At 55.9% G+C, this 18,702-nt stretch overlaps 5 protein-coding genes across 5 annotated transcripts, besides 2 other annotated features; 3 read left to right on the forward strand and 2 right to left on the reverse strand.

The window, feature by feature from the left end:
- Positions 1 to 818: 818 nt before the first annotated feature.
- Positions 819 to 2,953: a sequence feature (possible transcribed region).
- Positions 2,954 to 4,782: 1,829 nt separating this feature from the next.
- CYME_CMG141C (gamma-glutamylcysteine synthetase) lies at positions 4,783 to 7,473 on the forward strand (the record flags this gene model as incomplete). Its single annotated transcript, XM_005535877.1, has 1 exon — positions 4,783 to 7,473. The coding sequence occupies one exon, from the start codon at positions 4,783 to 4,785 to the stop codon at positions 7,471 to 7,473; it is 2,691 nt and encodes an 896-aa protein (XP_005535934.1).
- Positions 7,474 to 10,415: 2,942 nt separating this feature from the next.
- Positions 10,416 to 11,651, forward strand: CYME_CMG142C (similar to DNA-(apurinic or apyrimidinic site) lyase ARP; the record flags this gene model as incomplete). The annotated part of the gene is made up of 1 exon (XM_005535878.1): positions 10,416 to 11,651. One exon carries the CDS (start codon positions 10,416 to 10,418, stop codon positions 11,649 to 11,651), a length of 1,236 nt encoding a protein of 411 aa, XP_005535935.1.
- Positions 11,652 to 11,869: 218 nt separating this feature from the next.
- Positions 11,870 to 12,469, reverse strand: CYME_CMG143C (similar to anti-silencing factor; the record flags this gene model as incomplete). The annotated part of the gene is made up of 1 exon (XM_005535879.1): positions 11,870 to 12,469. The coding sequence occupies one exon, from the start codon at positions 12,467 to 12,469 to the stop codon at positions 11,870 to 11,872; it is 600 nt and encodes a 199-aa protein (XP_005535936.1).
- Positions 12,470 to 12,649: 180 nt separating this feature from the next.
- Positions 12,650 to 14,481: a sequence feature (possible transcribed region).
- On the reverse strand, positions 13,235 to 14,440 carry CYME_CMG145C (hypothetical protein, conserved; the record flags this gene model as incomplete). The annotated part of the gene is made up of 1 exon (XM_005535880.1): positions 13,235 to 14,440. One exon carries the CDS (start codon positions 14,438 to 14,440, stop codon positions 13,235 to 13,237), a length of 1,206 nt encoding a protein of 401 aa, XP_005535937.1.
- A 624-nt stretch (positions 14,482 to 15,105) lies between the features above and the next one.
- Positions 15,106 to 16,809, forward strand: CYME_CMG146C (GTP-binding protein of Obg family; the record flags this gene model as incomplete). The annotated part of the gene is made up of 1 exon (XM_005535881.1): positions 15,106 to 16,809. The coding sequence occupies one exon, from the start codon at positions 15,106 to 15,108 to the stop codon at positions 16,807 to 16,809; it is 1,704 nt and encodes a 567-aa protein (XP_005535938.1).
- Positions 16,810 to 18,702: the final 1,893 nt, after the last annotated feature.

Raw genomic sequence — 18,702 nt, forward strand, 5'->3', positions numbered from 1 at the left:
CGCGATGTCGCTTTTCCAGGTAGAACCACGTAAGAACGATGAATCGCGACTCTTGATTCATCCTTGAGATAGCCGCACATACGGATTGTGTCTTTTTTTCGGTATTGCCCTGGGATCGTAGGTGACGGTCTCGTGTTCTTCCAATATCAAATGAGATGCCCATGCTCATACCGCTCGAGCAGATGCCAATGCGTGGTGCGTCTCACTACAGACACAATATCGAATGAAAGCTCCACTCTTGTACGATTACAGAAGATGACATAGCGTGTTGCGTTCCACTAGAGACGTGAAGCCTCCGTTATTGTGCGGTAGCCGTCTGGCGGCGCTCGCTTCGTCCATTCATCAGCAAACTTCATCTTGGGGCATTCGCACTTGATTCCTGCGTTTCGGGGAGCGATATCGAGGTAACAGGTGGCTCGAATAGACGTTTTCCGTCTTGAAGCCGGAGCCGAAGGTCGTGCGGAGGTCCGGAAGGAAGCCAACGCGACACCGGTTACGCCGAATTTGCGAACATGTTCCGAGTCTGTACGCTGGAAACCTGAACCATTGGCAACGATGACTGCCTTCTTTCAAACATGAAGCCATAATCGGGGAAAGTCGCCGGCCCTTGTGCGAGAATGGCAGCCCAACGAGCGCCTTCGACTTTGGCAGTGCGTCCATCATCATAGATTGTCAAGTTGCGGCCAGTGTTCCGCTGGTAGCGCAGACCTAGGATCTGGTTCACGTCGCTACCACTGCGTATGCACGGTGTTCGGTGACTCGCTCTCGACGCATAGCTTGTAATCCCCGAATCCCTGCAGCGTCTTGCTTCTGGAACATTTACGCCTAGGCACTGGAAGGACGAGTTGTTTCGTAGAGCACACCGGCGTCTTGTATTTGGAAACTTTACCCCTATGTACTGGAAAGATGAGCAGGCCGTTCGTGTCGATTGGCTACTAGTCGTCTAGAAACACATGCTAGTCCTGTTCGGGCTTCGAACCTGGTGCTCGCGGAGGCGCTGTCCGCGAGTCAGGTCGTTTTCGTTTTGGACGCCTTTCCCTCGATGAGTCCAAAACTTCATCAAATAGCGCACGGGACTCGGGGTCCTTTTCTGCCTCTGACGCAATTCGTGCAGTTATGGTCGTAAAGAGTATTCCGAAGAAGACGATGGCGACGCCGCCGACGACGACGCGAAAGAAAAGCGACTTGTCCGGCCCAGAGGCTGCCTCTTCGGCGAGCCAAGAGCTCGGAAGCAAGCGGTACAAGCTCCAGTTCACTGCTGTACTGCAGGTCAGGTGGCTCGTCAGCTGCAAAGCACGCCTGTCAGACCGCTTAGACCGGGTTGCTCGCGGCCACAGGCGCGCAGCTCGGACGTAGCCCGGGGCTTGACGACCACGACACTGCTCGTGGACTGCAGGTGCGGCCGACTTCCACAGCGGCTGTCTTACGGTGATTCGATGAGCACAGAGAAACATCGCACCGCCACCTATAGCCGCAGGTCGGAGTCACTACCACAAAGCACCCTCTGTGCTTTTTCCTTTCAGTTAAGGTCCCCTAGTCGTCAAACGCTCGGCTGTCAGTGCCCAAAGCCGAAATGCAGGACGCAAGCGGGGATGTCCGCAACAGCACCAGCACCGACTGCGGTGTCAGCTGCCTGCCTACAGTGTTGCCCGCGGGATGTGCACTTTCGTACTGTGCTCACGTTGTGTATGCTGCGCAGTGACGGCGTTGGATGCAACAGAGAAAAGTGCAACTGAGCAAACATGTTCCAGGAATTTTTTCTTGGAATCAGAACTAGCGTACTTGTCGCAGTGATCGACAGGCTCGCTGTTATCCACAGTGGTGGACGGTAGCGCGAACTGCCTCTGCGGATGGATATCGCACGGAACGAGAAGCGCTGCTTGCATGCACGTACGCTTTCCTAGGACCCGAACTCAGAGATGGTACTTGCGACGCATGGTAAGCTCTGGATATGGAAGGCAGTGCCCGCCAAACCTAACTAGCTGCTTCACCAGACGACGATCAAATTCTATATTGCGAGTGCTTGGCATCCGGATTCATCCCGAAACAACTCGATACCCAAAGCACAGAGATTGCTTCAACAAGTGATCCAGATGCGAGCGCTCATGCTCCAGTGCGGGAGCAGCAAGTACAGCTACAACGTCTTGCCACGCGTCGAAGACGAGCCACTTGCCCTAAATGCCGAGAGCGATGCGCAGGTAGGTATCTGCCCTGACGTATGTGTGTGCAGCGTCCATGAAGACAGCGCTGTGCGTTGCGCGGCTGGAGTGTCTCTCGGAGACGTGCTTTTGATCACATACGTAGAATCAGGACTGTAGGCGTCATACACAAAGCACTGAAATGTGGAATACATGTATCATCATGATCTTTTTGACTTTGTTCGTCGTTGTCTCGCGGAGGTATTGGACAAAGGGAATGAATCCTGTCGATAGGGGGAAACGCCGCGGAAAGAATTCATGCTGGGGCTGCTCGCTTGCGAAAAACTGGTTCACTCGCCCAAGTCAGTCATTCTGGCATTCAGCACGTACTTGAAGCGAGCTTCTCGTGGCGCTGATGCCGAACCTCTTGCACCCAAAACGGAACCTGTCGTTCTCTATTTAGACAAATGTCTGACTGGTTGTCCATACATTCCCGTCCGTTATTCCTTTGTGAAAACCTCTCAAAGAAGCCACAGGACGCGACTTTTTCCTACTAAGGATACGAAAAGTGACGAAGAGGCACTGATGGACATAGGGAGAAAACGTGCTTCTACGGGACTCCGTCACGCGTTGAACAGCACACGAACACTGTTGTACTGAAACGCAAACGCTTCCCACACAATGGACGAGTGTTCGTCGCCCTGGACGTTACGCGATTCGAGAAAAACGCTCGACCTGTATACGGTACTCAAAGAGGTTTAGAACGCTGTCCGTACAGAAGATGCGAGCGAGCATGACAACAATAAAAGTCCTAGCGGCTCTTCAAAGGTGCAATCGCCTACATATCACCAGGCGGAGAGGATCAATCGACATCTCATTGTTCGTTGACGCGTGCTTCGTGGCTTCTCCTTCCTCGGTGCTGCTGTCCTACTCTCGGACAAGGTCGCCGTCCATCAAGTAAAAGCGGTCATGCGGCACCCGACATACGTTGGCGTTGAGCTGATCTTCGTACCAGCTTCTGCGTTCTGGTGCAATCCAGTCGAAAACATCTTGTCTAGTGCGAAGCGCCGGTTTTCGCGCCCACGGATCAATAGATTGGTCAGTTGCACCCGCGACGCTGAAAGCTGCAGGACGCCACTGAGGATCGCGTAGCTTTCTAGTCGAGGAAGGCTCGCCTAGCACTCATCGCCTCGACGCACCTCGTCAAGCAAATGTGCGTAAGTTTCTCGGACACACGGCATCGAGCTGTCCTTTTTCCACTCGAATTTTCTGATGAAATTTCCCTGCGACAGTACAACGGATATTCGTTAGAAAGCACGCAACTCGATCTGATGTAATGATCAGAGGTTTGGAGGCACACTTCCCAGCATACCTTCAGACGTGGACGCGTCACGTTGTCAATTGAGGTAAACGATACAGCACAGGTGTGAAAAATTATTGAACAAGACTCAAAAAGCAAATCCATTTGCAGGTCAATGTCGAGCGATTCATGAGGTCTGTCTCGTGAGCGTTGTACGCTCAACTCGCTGGTCCAAGAAACTGAAGACTACTTCAAGCGGATTTCACGCTTCAGAGAGTATATGAGTACCCAAACTTAGCATGCGGACAATCTTATGGACGCTTGCATAGCATTGCGCTGGGGTCGCCATTTGTTTCGGTTCGCGATGAGTGCAAAAAACTTGCATTCGCCAAGTTCCTCCATGGTTTCATAAAGGAAATAGCTGCTCAGTCGAGTTGATTTGCGGTTGCCTAGTGCGTATCACGTGGCGCAGCGCGCCACGGTCACGTTCCTGCTCCTTCGACGAGTCCAGCAAGCGACCCTGCATGATTCCCGTTGATGCGCTCCGAGCGACACAGACGCATCACGAGCACGGGCGGACATGGAATCTGGAATAGAACAAGCGTTTGAAACAGCGCCGAATACACGAAATTGCAAACAATACGCTGAGCAAACCTCCGAAAGCAAGGCAATTGCATCCGTGACCCTCGCGTTGGTGGAACTCCGCCAACAACAGTGCACGACAGCACGTTCTGCACGACGACCTGAACACCCCGGTCAGTATCCGAAAAACAACTTCACGTTTCCGGAACGTCCATTGGCTCTGTATTGAGCAAACGTTTCTAGTGATCAGGATGAACACAGAGTAGGCATCGTGCTGAAACACTGAACACTTTCAAAAAACAGTTAGTGTCTAGATGATAGGGCAATGGAATCCAGGAAAACTGTAGCGCCCTATACACGCACACTGGAAACAATGCCCCTGAACAATCACCCTTGTGCTCCATTATGGGATATCAAAGCGATCATTGCGAGTGATGCAGTGCTCCCCACGGAGTTGTCACAGCAAGCCTGTGGCGTGACTGCCAATGCCGTGCACGCACGCAGACACCACGTTGCAGGGCATTCGCGCATGCATTGCAGCGCGCGCGCGCGCGATAGAGACGCCCTGGCAGCTCGATGGGCGACAAAAGTCGCGTCGACGCGTCACGAAGCGGTACTGCGACGCCTGCCTCCGCATCAAGAACTGGAGCACAGCATCGCGTTGCGTTGCACGACACTGTGTAGAGCGCAGAGCGGTTGCTGTGCAGCTAGCGTGCCTGTCGCTCCTGACACTGACGCCCTGGGCTGCTTCAGCGTCTCCGTATGGGCCTCCTCACGACTGGCCGCCCGCTCGGCTGGTGGGACGCCCAACCCCACCTGGACTACGTTCGCGAGCACGGCATCGAGCAGTTTGTGAACGTGTTCTGCGCAACGCGTGATCGCCAAGGTGACGTGCTCAAATGGGGCGACGAGATCGAGTACACACTCCTAGTTTTGAATGAGTCCGAGCGTTGCACATACTTATCGCTTCGGGCACCGCAGGTGATCCAAGAGTTGCAGTCCGAGGAGCGACTCGTGAGTCGCAATTCGCTTGCCGACGTGCAGGAGCATGTGACCGGAGAGTCGGAGCTGTCTGAATTCGACTCTGCTCCAGTTCCAGAGACACTGTGGCGCCCAGAGTATGCCAACTGGATGGTTGAAGGTACACCTGGTGTACCCTACTCGTGTTATATGCGAGACCTTGTTTTGGTGGAGCAGAATATGGCACTGCGGCGAGCCCAGATACGCCGAGTCCTGCGGCCGAACGAGCGCTTGCTCTCGCTCACTGCTTATCCGCTGCTGGGCTGCGGGCGTTTTTGTGAGCCTGCTGGAGACGGGGTTTGCGGTCCACTTGCGCGCTCACTTTACCTTCCAGATGCGGTCATTAACCCGCACCCGCGATTCGGTACGCTCACCCGGAACATTCGGCTACGACGAGGCGAGCCGGTCGCCATTCATGTGCCTCTGTATCGAGACAAGAGCACGCCGTCTGAGATTCCTCTCTGGGAGGGTGGTTCGCGACACGGCGGCGTTGTTGACATCGATCTGCATCAGATTGTTGACGAAAAACTCGCAACGACATCTCTGTCGCAGGACAACACCGACCAGAACGTTGGGTCTGTTCGGAGTGACGAAGCCGTGCGGCGACAGCGGCTGGCTTGGTCACTGTCGCAGGCCAGCAGCGATACTGAATTAGTACTTGTACCGATTGAAGCACCGAGTGTCGATGGTCCCGAGCGTCCCGAAGCGCTTGACGCGCAACACGACGGCCTCGGCTACTTGTGCGAGAAGGCTGGGCTTGCATCGTGGAATGAGCGAAATCGCGACGGGAGGCACACCAGTCCAGATATCTACATGGATGCTATGGGCTTTGGGATGGGCCTCTGTTGTCTGCAAATTACCCTGCAGGCAGCGAATATGGACGAGGGTCGGTACCTCTACGACCAGCTCGCGGTGTTGGCCCCGGTCATGTTGGCACTGACCGCAGCGACACCAGCGCTGCGCGGTTTTCTCACCGATACCGATGTGCGATGGAGTATCATCAGCGCTTCGGTAGACGATCGGACCGCTTTGGAGCGCGCATTAGGATGCCCGCCCAAGTCGCGATATTCCTCGATTGACTGTTTCATCAGTAATAGACCGGAAATGAAAGCCGCCCTCTACAACGATATCCCCGTACTGGTGGATGCACGTGCCTATCGACGACTTCGCGAAGCCGGTGTCGACGAGCACCTCGCACGCCACGTTGCGCATCTCTTCATTCGAGATCCGCTGGTCATATTTGATGACTTTGCCACCGTCGACGACCGTGTATCGTTGACTCATTTCGAGAATATCCAATCCACGAACTGGAATACGGTGCGGTTCAAGCCGCCGAGCCAGACTGGCCCGAATACGTCCGCGGGCTGGCGAACCGAGTTCCGCTCGATGGAGCTCCAGATCACGGACTTTGAAAATGCCGCGTTCACGGTGTTCATGGTGCTGCTGTCCCGCTGCATTCTGGCGTTTGGCATGAACCTGTACATTCCGATATCGAAGCATGATGAGAATCTTGTGACTGCACACCAGCGCGACGCTGTGCGCCAAGGCAAGTTCTGGTTCCGCAAACATATTTTCTCTCGCGAAGCAGAGCTCTCCTGCTCTGTCCGGTGTCACTATCGATGCGCTTGCGGTTCGGAGCACTGTGTCTCGTTCCAGAGCCTGAACGCGGGGTCACCAGCCGGTTCGCAATCGTCGCCATCGCAGTCTTGTCCATTCCGCTTCTGCACCGATCCGGATCCCGAGGCCATGGAGCTCATGACCATCGACGAGATCATGAATGGAAAACCCTGCTGCGAGAAACACGCTTTTCGCAAAGCCTACCCCGGCCTCCTGACGCTCGTTCGGGTCTACCTCGACGCAATCCCGGGTCTCGATCGGGCCACGAGAATGCGTCTTGGAGCCTATTTGGACTTTGTAGCTGCACGTTCCAGTGGAAGGCTGCTGACCTGTGCGGCATGGATGCGAGAATTCATTCTCAAGCACCCCAGCTATCGACATGATTCAAAAGTGACTCCCGAGGCATGTTACGATCTGATCCAACGTTGCATAGAACTTTCAGAGGGTCGTTGTGGTGAACCGGCGCTCTTGGGCGATTTCTGGCCCGAGCATCATATTGACGGGGAGTTAACGAGCCATGATTTTTCAAAATTACGAAACCAGATACATGAAGAGGATTCTCCGCAGTTGCGCGGAGAGTCATTCCGCGAAGAGCTCCTCCCAGCAGCTGCATCGCGAATCCTCGAGACGGTATCGATATCCGCGCGGACGCACGCGGGCGTTGCTGAGCATCATCACGATCAGCATGCTCGTCATCGCGGCTGTGATTACCACCAAGCACATGGTGTCGACGAACGTCAACGTCGTCACCATCGAGGTGCTGGTGCTTTGGGGCGCTTTCAAGAGGCAAGGCACCAGGCAGACCAACACTTGTGAGCGCTGGGCTGCGTTCGGGTTCTAGGAGGCGCGAGCTAGGTGGCATGTGTTTGTAAAATGCAGAAGGCACACCGCAGTCTCGCCCGGCATGTAAACCGCATCGATTAGAAATGGTTGCAGTCTCGTACACCCAGTGACGGAAGCGACGCGTGTCAAGTCGCGGGCTCCATCACTCGGATCGTCGCACGGGAGCTGCTAGCGTCGCTTTTTTCCTTCACGGGGATTGCAGTGACCATCCGACGCGATTCACGACTTTTAGGTACGCGGCAATCCGAAGGCGTCAGGGGTTTGGCTGCCCCCTCGATCTCGCGCCTCGACAGGTACGAACAAATTGCTGCATGGAAGAGTCGCGATCCTTATGCAGAACCCGCGGGGCTCGCTGGGGTTGCCAGCGACCCGCGCACGACGCGACGGCGCGCTCAGAGGCCGTTCACGAGAATCGGACGCGCTCCGTTAGAGGCGCGAAACGCATCTGACGATACACAGCGTATGCTTCAAGTCAGTAGCAGGGACCCGGTGGCGTTGATAACGGTCCTCTGATGTTTTGAATCAAAACATTGAGACGAACAACAGCCGACTGCACATGGACGTGCGCAAAACCTACCAACACCTGAGCGAGCACCAATCGACCGAACTCGAGTGCTTCGCAAGAGCAGAAAACACATGCACGTAGAGCTGCGTCGCGAATACGCAGCTCCATTCGTCACGCTAGACGCGGGGGAAACGCGTCTCGCTGACGGGACACGTTGCGCAATGTGTGTCATGCATGCGTGCTCGGATGTGTGCAATGGAGGCTGGGATGGAGTATTCCAAACAGAACATTTACAAACAATGATCATTGCAAGAGCATGCTTTGTTGCGATGCACTCCTGTCGTCGTTCCGAATCTGTCATGGCTCTCGGTACCGCAGCTAAGCAGAGGAGCGCGTGTCGCCAGCTACCCATGTGGAGCCGCCGCGAGTGCGGAACGCTACCATAGCCCCGCTTGGCTCTGCGCACTTGCCACAAGCTTTCAAGATCGATTCTTGAGATAAAAAGCGTTCATTTGGGGCCCATGCGAAGCCTGCGGGCGGCGTCTGGCGAACTGGTGCGCGCACTCAACGCGTCAGTGACGAGTTTGACACTGACGCTTGCACACAGGCCCGGATGATGCTCAGCTCCGGTGCGCAGCTTGACTCCAAGGAATCAATATTTTCAGCAGCACATACGATCAAACTAACAACTGTACTTGCGCAGTAACGGGCAGCGTTTATGAGGTCCGATAAAAGAACGCCCGGGACTTGGAGAACGTCACCGATACAGCTCGGCAACTCCTCGGTGAAAAGCGCGGCACAGCCTGAAAGTCCAGGTGTAGCAGTGGGAGAAGCCGCAGGAGTTACAGCCTCAACAAAACGAAACATAACGAAAACGAATATAACGAGGAGTATTAACCTTCGTGCGAACATTTAGCCTCCAGGTCACTTTTGGAGAGGAAACACACGAAACGCCGAAAAGCGTATGCGTGCGCGCGTGCGTGCGTGCGTGCGCAATCCAAACGATCCCTAAATTGGTTGCCGCTGTGCTGTCCACCAGCGCGGTGCTGTCCAGGGCTACGAGCAGCAGCAGCAGCAGCAGCAGCAGCAGCAGCAGCGCCTCGCGCACCTCATCGCTACCACACGTGCGGTTTCGGTACCGGATCCGTGCCTGCAACTGGACGCGCCCGGGATACGCAAGCGGAATGCGCTCGTCGGGGTGCCTGCTCCATGGCGCCGTTGATGAGCAAACATGCACTGCATCTGTTTCAGGTACGTCTATCTGGTATCGTTGGCTTCACCAATGTTCGAGGTCGATAGTCACAGCGTATGACAGCCGCAAACGCTCAGGATCAGACGCTGGAAGGGTGGTGTTTTTGGTGCGCCTCTCCATGGTCGCAACTCGGCTGCTCCAGATGCCCCCAGAGGCCGTCATCCCGTCGAACTGGGCCTTGAATGGAAATATAGGTTGGGGCGGCTGCACGTAGCCGAGTTGACGCGGACAGCACAACTGCATCGGCCGTCGAAAGTGAGCCTGAACTGCGAGTCGCGACCTCGAGAGGCACCGCCAAGCTGCTCCGCGGCCGTCTGGAAGCTGCCGCTTTTGCGTTTGCAGTGCATCCACGTCCTTGTCAAGCGTCTGCGGCACGACAGGTACCTTGAGGATCCATGTTAATGGATCGTGCGAGAGCCAGCTCCCAACGATAACACTGGTCTGGGGCTCGTATATCCTATATGCATCTCTGGAAGAAAGGAGGTCTGCTGCTGACACATCGACAGCAGTCGCGTATCCAAGGAGTTTGCAGGTTCGCCGCTCTGCGCATGTGCTCCATCGACAGCAAATCATCAGCGTCGGCGACGGAGGATCCGTATCTGCGAAGCGACTTGCACCAGAACCATTGACGCGGGACGTGCGGTTTCAAGCTCAGAAAACTTACGGAAGGGCTGCGTTCGCTGAACCGCTTCGCATAATGCCTTGAAAAAAGCCGCTTATCATCGCTGGGAATGATTCTGGAGAACTCGGACGAGCGCTGCTCACTGGCGCGGCAGGTACGTTGCTGCGAGCAACGCTGGTTCCAGGAGACTCGCGAACAGGCTACTGCGGGTGACCTCGCGAGCATGCTGCTCGCGGCGGAAATGCTATGCCATAGTTACGGTTGCTCGCATAGTCGTTATGAACGGTTTCGAGAGGCGCTCCACTTTCTGCGTCTGTACCTGGTTCGGCGCTACGGCACTGCGAACCTGCTGCAGCTCGAGGTGCTGGCGCAGTCGGGTGCCTCCGCCGACGAGACGCTTCCTCGGGCACTCTTTTTATACCGGCAAGCACGGATCGAGCTCGCAGGTTTGGAAACACCATAATTTAAAGTTCAGGCGAGCATCGTTCACCTCCCGAGGAGACTGGGTCCGTTCTGGTTGAACCTGCGGAACCGGGATGCCCGACCAGCTCAGCGGGGACGGCGGGTCGGCACCCGACGCGCCCGAGGCGCTGCTGCCACCACCCGAGAAGCGGGCCCGCACCCTACCCGCAACTGGAACGTCCACGCAAAGCACCCAGGTGACGCCAGCGCTGACAAGTGAGCGCTCGGTAACCTCGAGCAGACAACTCCGCCTCGTCACCTGGAACGTGGCCTCCTACCGCAGCGCTTCGACTGCACTGCTCAAATACGTTCACGAAGCTAATCCAGATATCATCTGTTTACAGGAGACGAAGCTGCAGGCGAACGCGACACCCGGGCCGTTTCTTCTGCCTCAGTACCGTTACAAGACCTGGTTTTGCAGTACAGCGCGCAAGGGTTACTCTGGCACCGCAGTGTTATCGAAACTCAAGCCTCAAAGCGTACATCGGGGAATACCAGGTCACCCGGAACACGATGCTGAAGGTCGCTGCATCGTCTACGAATATCCCGACCTTGTCTTAGTGAACGTGTACGTACCAAACTCGGGACTGAGGTCCTGCGAGCGCCTTGCGTACCGAGTCCAAGAGTGGGATTCTGCCCTGCGCGACTACCTCCGACAACTAGCGGCAACGCGACGATCCATCATTCTCTGTGGCGACATGAATGTGGCTCTAGACGATCGCGACGTCTATTCGGTGGAGGCTTGTCGAGGGTGTGCGGGTTTCACCAGCGATGAGCGGGAGAGCTTTCGGAGAACGCTCTCGGAAGCGGGTCTGGTGGACGCTTTCATGGCTCTGCATGGCAACGAGGCGACACCGCGCTTTACATTTTGGGATTATCGGGATTCTATGGGAGGCGTTCGACGGAACGGGTGGCGAATCGATCTCTTCTGCGTCAGTGCAGCCATGGTGGGTCAGGGTCGGACACCGCGGCAGGTACTGCGGCATAACGATGCTTCCGCAGAGGCCTGCACCGCTGACACCTCCCCGCAATCGATGGCGACGGAGAGCGTCTGGAAAGTAGTGCAAGTGCGTCCGCGCCCGGATATCTACGGAAGCGATCACTGCCCTGTCGAGATGGTGCTAGCTTTTGTGCCTGACGCGGAAGCAAGCGCCGCTTTCTCGCAACCATTGGTGAACGTGCCTGAGCGGCGGGAAAGCGCTGAATGCTCGAGTCCGGTGCGTACCGATGACGATGCATCCGGCTGCTGCCCCGAGCGCGGCGACTCGGACAAGGCCGACCCAGCATGCCCAGGGGTAAAGCAAAGCTAGATCTATCCTGAACCAGTGCGCTCGATATACACGTGTACGTCAAACGTCATTCGGGTAGGTTGAATAACCCGAGCGTCTAGCCCCCGAGGCATCCGCATACCATATACAGGGCTAGCTCACGGTGTCGTGGCGACGGAAAGGGTGCAGCTCCAACCCGCACAGCGCCGAGCGGGTACTTGCAGGTCGAAATCCAATACCGCTTCGTACCGAGAAGACCGTCAATATATTTGATCTGTGGCCGCGACACTGGTCGAAGGTGTCTTGGCCGGAACACTCCGATCAAAACTGCAAGGGAAACGAGTAACCCGCGGTTGCTCCGCTAGAATATTGCGCAGGAGTTTGTCCCACTGTGGTGGCGAAATCTCCACCGTTGCTGCAGCCTGTGCTTCTGCCTCCGCTTCGCTCATACCAGCCTGGACTAGTCGCTGCTTCACGCTGCTAGCCGCCTCTTTCAAAACCTCCGGTGGATACTCGTTACATAGATAGTATCCTACCCGGATAAACTCCTGCCCACGATAACTGCAGGTCACGAGTACGATCGTAACCCCCGTGGCATCTTCCTCTGGTATCCGTTCTGGTCGCGGCGGTGGCACCTCCAAGACAAACGCAAAGCGCCCAGGGGTATCCGCGGGTACCAGAACAGCGTCGAGCTCCTGGTCATAAGATTCGGACGACGCTGAACCGACGTAGACGACGCGCCACTCGATGTCGTCAGAGAGCGCCTCTCGAACCTCGTACGCAATCGCAAAGCGAAGGTTTGAGAGAAAGGGTGCTGGGTTATTTTCCACTGCCACAGAGATTATGTCTACAGCAGCCATGCTGTTTCACCGGGCACAAGCTCGAAAAGCGTGCCCTTGGCACAGGCAAGGCCAGCTATGTACTGGAACCCGCGCGAAAAAAAGCGAAATTGTTGTGGGAAATTTTTCCCGCGGCTCTGCAGCAGCCTGTGCGCAGCCACCGGAGAAGGCGCTTGCGTAAGCGCGACTTGCGGGCCCTTCGATGAGCGCCAATGGAGGATAGACGCAGGTCTTCGATGCTGGTGTTGCTCGCTTCCGCTGTGGTATTGGGACTGGTGCGGCAAACGCTCGCAAGGTGACGCGAATCTGTTAGATAGGCGAGCGGTGGCTCCGCTTCGACGAGCTCCCGGAGTTTACCTGGTCAACTTTTGTGCAGCTTGGAGGCGCTGCTCGACGTTCCAGCTTGTAGACAGTCTCATGAAGCAACCACGAAGACACTACGATTTAGGCACCGGTGTACTGAGCGTTATCAGGTGCTTCAGGGAAGCGAGGCGTGCAGGACGTTAGGCCAACGTATTCAGAGGGCCGACTTCCTGCCACCCCTAATATCCGTTGTGTCGACGCTGCTTTGGCTCGTTCGATCGCTTGATGCATGCTGCCGCCAAAGGTCATAGCGACCTATCAGATTGTGCTCGGTACCTCCGGGATGCGGGTGCCAGGTGCGGACGCCTCAGAGCCGCGACCTGCACAAGTGTCGGATTGTACGCGGTGCTGTGTAAACTGCGAAGCGTTACGCTTAAGGAGACGCTAAGTTAAACATATAGATCTGAACTTTGCTCGGAAGCATTAACAGAAATGCGAAGGTGGCGGCGTCTCTGGCACGGCACCGCGGCTGAAATGTTCTGCTGCGAACGCTTGAGCAGATTGATCGGAAAGTTGTTGTTGTTGTTGTTGTTGCTGCTGCTGCGGCACGGTGCCTCCCGAACTACTCTGCCACTCAACATTGCCATTGGACGGATAAGCTCCCATTTCCATGCTCGATATGGACTCGTTCGTTCGGTGCGTGGGTTCCCCAAAACCTGCTCCAGCTGATACCGCCATCGACCAGGGTGCCTCGACAGGCTGGCCATATGGTGAAACGATTGACTGGTAAGCCTGCGCCATATCTAGAGAATTTTGTGGTGCGTTCAGCGGCACGGCTCCCGCTCCTTGGAACGATGTCCCCGTGTACATGCCAGAAACATTTTCAGGATGCGCAAAACTGGACGCAGTCGCCATCGCAGGCGGCTTACCGGATCCAGAAGGCATCATCATGGATTCCGTCCCAAAACGCGTCATCGTGCTGGGCGCTTTCTCTCCAGTTGCCGAGAAGGCCCCATTCACAGCTGACGACATTGACGGCATTGGTTGCGGTGCTGTTGCAAAAGCCGCAGGCGGTGCCGTTGACATGCCCTGCATCGTTCGGGATGCCTGTCGATGCGCTTGCCGTTGCAGCATCTGCTGCGCAGTCTCGAGCGCTTGGTGGACGCGGCTTGCCTCCTGTGCCTCGATCTGTGCCAGAGAAGCGCCCTGAAAGTGCACAGCTGCATAGGCATCGGCTCGCAACTCCTCAAATGAAACATCAACGCCCTTCACCGAACTCTTCGCATACGTATTGCCGTAGCAGGAGAGGGGCCAGACCCCTGATTCGTGACCTTCGCGCCACCAGTCCCAAAGCGTCTTTCTCTGGTTGTTACCACGCCCAGCTCCCTGGTTCGTTTCGCTGCCAGCTCCACGATCCGGTGCCCTTGCTGAATCGTTAACCCCGTAGGGCGCACCACCTGACATATTGAACGCGTTTGGTGTCACCGCCGGCCAGGTGCCGCCCCCGGCTGCTGGTGTGCCCGCCGTAGGCAAGCCTGAGGCCGGGAACCCTGCCTGTCCGCTTGCCGCAGGCATGCCAGGCCCGACCTGCTGGCGACTGGCTCTCCCACCAAGCCCCGGTGGATGTTCATATCGACAACGGTCCCCGAACTTGCAGTTCCCCTGCAAATAGTAACGACAAACAACCATAGGCAAAAGCACCTCAGCCACCTGAAGCCGTCGAGGCCCGCTCTCCTTACAAACGCCCTATTCAAAATTATCAACCGTAACTTCAGGTTTTCCAGAAGAGCGCAAACCGCGGCTACGGTGCTTGCACTTGGTCCACAGCAACACCAGTGCTGGGTTCACAGTGAACGCGTCGCTCGACAAGGGTGTCTTCCGAGACCCGGTCGACTACGCGATGCGAAACTTGCCGTCTCCTCGACACAGAACACGAACCGTACACACCCCAGTCTATAGTTGAAAAGCTATCTCTGGTGCCTGTGCACCCTAGAGCACGAAAAAGTCAGTGCTAACCTCCGCAGCCGTCGCTGGTCTGGGTAGTGCGACAGCCGCGACTGCTGTGGCCGCTGCCAGCTTGATGTGCCATACCAGCTGTGCAGCGTGAGACGCACGCTCTTCGAACGGAACGACCAGTTACCTGTTGTGGTGCTTGTCTGACTGTTTGACTGGCGCTTGGTGAACACGGAGCAGGTGACACGTGCATCATACCCGAAAAGCAGTGACCCCGTGGTGTCCAGACCGTGTGACGGACGCTTGCTTACCGTGCGAGCGCTGCAAAGCGGCTGCTGTGGATCGCTCACGAAAGCGCTTGCGAGGAGCCACGAGCGTCGGATACGCTATTCGCCCGTCCAATGACATTTATAGTGCCCTCGCGAGGAGTTCGTGCCCCACAAAAGCACGCAGTGTTGCAAGCGAGGCGTCCGCGGGGACCCGGTCCCTTGACGAGGTGCTGGCGCTTGGCACCCCTGCGGGCGAGCCTCGAAAGGCCGCGCTCTGTGACCCCTGCCGACGACGACAACCAGGTGCTCGGCTCGACCAAAGTACCGACTCGGAAACGGGAACCCACAAGTGCATACAGTTACATCGACAGGGCACGCATCCGCGTCAAGGGAGGCGACGGCGGTGACGGGTGTGTAGCTTGGCGTCGAGAGCGTGGCAACGCACGCGGTGGACCCGCTGGTGGCAACGGTGGACGAGGCGGTGACGTCTACCTCGTGGCAGACGCCGGACTAAATACTCTAGTCAAGTTCGGAAGTGTGGTTCACTTCACGGCTGAGAACGGAGAAAAGGGTCAGCCGAAAAACTGCACTGGCGCCGATGGCAAGGCGCTGGAGCTGCGAGTCCCGCTCGGTACAGTTGTCTACGACGCAGAAACGGGAGCGCTCTTGGGCGATCTTGACCAGGTTGGTGCGCGGTTGCTGGTCGCACGGGGTGGTCGCGGTGGTCGCGGCAACGCAGCCTTCAAAACGGATCGAAACCGAGCGCCCGTTATCCGCGAAAAGGGTGAACCCGGCACCGGCTGCTGGCTTCGTCTGGAACTGCGCGTGCTCGCCGATATCGGCATTATAGGGTGTCCCAATGCTGGCAAATCAACTTGGCTTGCAGCGGTGAGCAACGCGCGACCAAAGATTGCTGACTATCCCTTTACCACTCTGGTTCCGAATCTGGGCGTCTACGCTGAGAACGTTGTCCTTGCGGATATACCGGGGCTTTGCGAGGGCGCCCATCTCGGGCGAGGGCTTGGTATAGGATTTCTCCGCCATATTGAGCGCTGCCGCATGATACTGCATTTGGTTGCAGGAGATGCACCAGATCCTCTCTATGATCTACAGGCTATTCGTTTGGAGTTGGCGTTGTTCAATCCGCGTCTGGTCCAAGACAAATTGCACGTCGTGCTCTTTACGAAGATGGATTTGCCTTTGGCCCAGCAGCGTTGGAATGATGCTTCTTTCCGCGAGGCGTTCCAGAAGGCAGTGGGGCACCGCCGGATTGCCGCCGTATCAGCAGTTACGGGCCAGGGTGTAGAGGAAACCATGCAGCGTGTATGCAAGCTCCTGGAGAAAATCCCGCAACCTGACCGCTTAAGCTCGCTGCCTGATGCATCTCCTGGTGTGCTAGAGCAATCGCGGAGCCCAGCAGCCGCTGATACCTTTCGTGGTGATCATGACGCCATCGGTGCGAGCGTGGATGGCACGTTCCGTATCCAAAAGGAGCGAATGGCAGATGGCCAGCGGCGCTGGCGCATACTGGGTTTGCCCAAGCTCGAAAGACTCGCTGTTATGACGGACTGGGCGTACCCAGAGGCCGTGGATCGCTTTCAGCGAGTACTTCGAGCGCTGGGGGTCACGGAGGCGCTCTCGCAGAGCGGCATTCGCGCCGGTGATGTTGTCGTCATTGCGAATATTGAATTCGACTATACCCCCGATGATAATGTGTTTTACCAGAATGCCCTAGAGGACGGTGTGGACTTGTTTAAGGACACAAGCGATGTCGAGATCGCTGTGGATGAGGATCACGATTATCGTGAATGGAGCGAAAACGTTTCGCAATCATAGAGGGTGAATGCGTACCCATTCGGAGACGCCTTCCAGCCGTGTTCGACCGGCCGCCTGCTATCGGTTTCCGTTTTTCCAGGCACACCTCGAGCTTGAGAGGCTACCTCACAAAGTTAGATCACTTGAGCTCCTCGGGTATCGTCTTCGGCACCACACATTGTCTGATATTCGTAGCAGCGTAAAGTCTCGTTTCACGAACTCTATGGGTTTCTCGTTGCTGGTGGAACTCATCCGCGAAAGGATAGCTAAAATGCGTGCCGCTACAGCCTAGTTATCGTGTCGTCGGGCAAACACCTTGTCTCACTTGTCTCCCCTTTTACTTTTGCTGCCTCATCACTTGCTCTTCTTCGCTTGATGGTTAGTGAGATGCGGATTTATTTCGCTTGTTTCCGACGACCGGGGATGACTGTCCTCCGGGATCCTTGAATCTCACGCCCATACCCTTTGCTTGGATTTTTTATTTCTTAGAAATGAACGCATTTCTGTATGCCCCTGTGTGAGGGCGTTCCCAGATGCACGATAGCTCGCACAAGAAAGACGACATGTGCCCTGGGTTGTTAGCGTGCAGAACGCTCAAGCGATTCGCCCAGTGGAGCGATTATTAATTTCACAATAGAAAACATTTCTTATACGTGGTTGAAACATGCAGCGTACGGAGGATAGAGAAGCAGCTCTACTCCTGGGACAGATTCGACACAAGCTCGAACGCTAGGGGAATGGTGAAATACCACGCTCTCCAACAGAAGGACGTTGCCAGATGTCAGGGAAAAGTCTTGTGTAATTCGAGCAAGTGGCTGATGCAGTTGTTCAGGCCTTCTCTACGAGCGAAACTGAGCCGCCAAATGAATCCACCGCAGCTAGAACAGATGGTGTCGTCGTCGTCCAGTTGGATCGCACATAAAACGGGCTCCATCTCCGAGAAAAAACATTCACGCTCCGACCATTTCGTCCGAAGGAACTATGATCGAATGAAAAAACAAACCGACATCCCTGTGCTTCATAGCGATCGCGAAGTTCCAGGTACGCTGTTGATGCGTTTTTGGTAAACAATGGCCGTACATGAACTAAGACTTTTTTTCGACTGTATCCCAGTGTTTTTCGGGACCAAACGAACTAGATGTTGCGAAACAGAGACGCCCATGATGGCTGCTGCGATCGTTGCTTTTGCTTTCCGTAAGGTAGTCAGCAGGTCGTTTTCCTACCCTTGACCGCAAGAAGTCTTGAATAATATCGGTATTCGGCGCAAAGCGCATCTGCTTGTTTCTTGCAGGGTTCGCCAACCACCTGAGTACTGTGGTATGACTGACACTGAGGATTCATGCGGCGCTCCTTATACAGTTCAGTAAAGAATCTATCCTACAGGGAATTCGTCCAGGAGGTATAGAGCGCATTGCATCCTGCCCTCGATCACCTGCTATCCACCGCAGCACAAGTGAAGCAAAACTGAGTTGTGAGACCTGAACAAGGTCGATCACCTGCAGCGGATTTCGTTCGTCCGACGCCTCTAAGATCGCATTGGTACGGGGACATGAACTTCGCGGCCATTGCTCGCCTGCGAACGGTATGATGCGTAGACCAAGTTCGTGTTCCAAGTCATGGTGATGGTCACGGTGATGCGTATCACAGAACGACCAGAAAGGGCCGGTGCGGCAGCCGCCGCCGCCGCCGACGACGACATCCGTCGGGAGACCCCTTCATGGCGTCAGTAGGTCTAGGCGGGACGACTCACGAGCGGAGCGAATCCTAATAACTGGCTTTGCCTTGTTCGTAAAACGTGCGGGCATGAAATCTCGTATCTGAGGTTTTAATGAGCACGCCCCTGATTCTATGAAGGAAAAGCGGAACCGAATCGCGAGACTGAGCATCGCGGTCTGCCGCCGAGAGCATGCGACC

This window comes from Cyanidioschyzon merolae, chromosome 7 (genome assembly GCF_000091205.1).
Source record: "Cyanidioschyzon merolae strain 10D DNA, chromosome 7, complete genome".
In the NCBI taxonomy this organism is placed as follows: Eukaryota; Rhodophyta; class Bangiophyceae; order Cyanidiales; family Cyanidiaceae; genus Cyanidioschyzon; species Cyanidioschyzon merolae.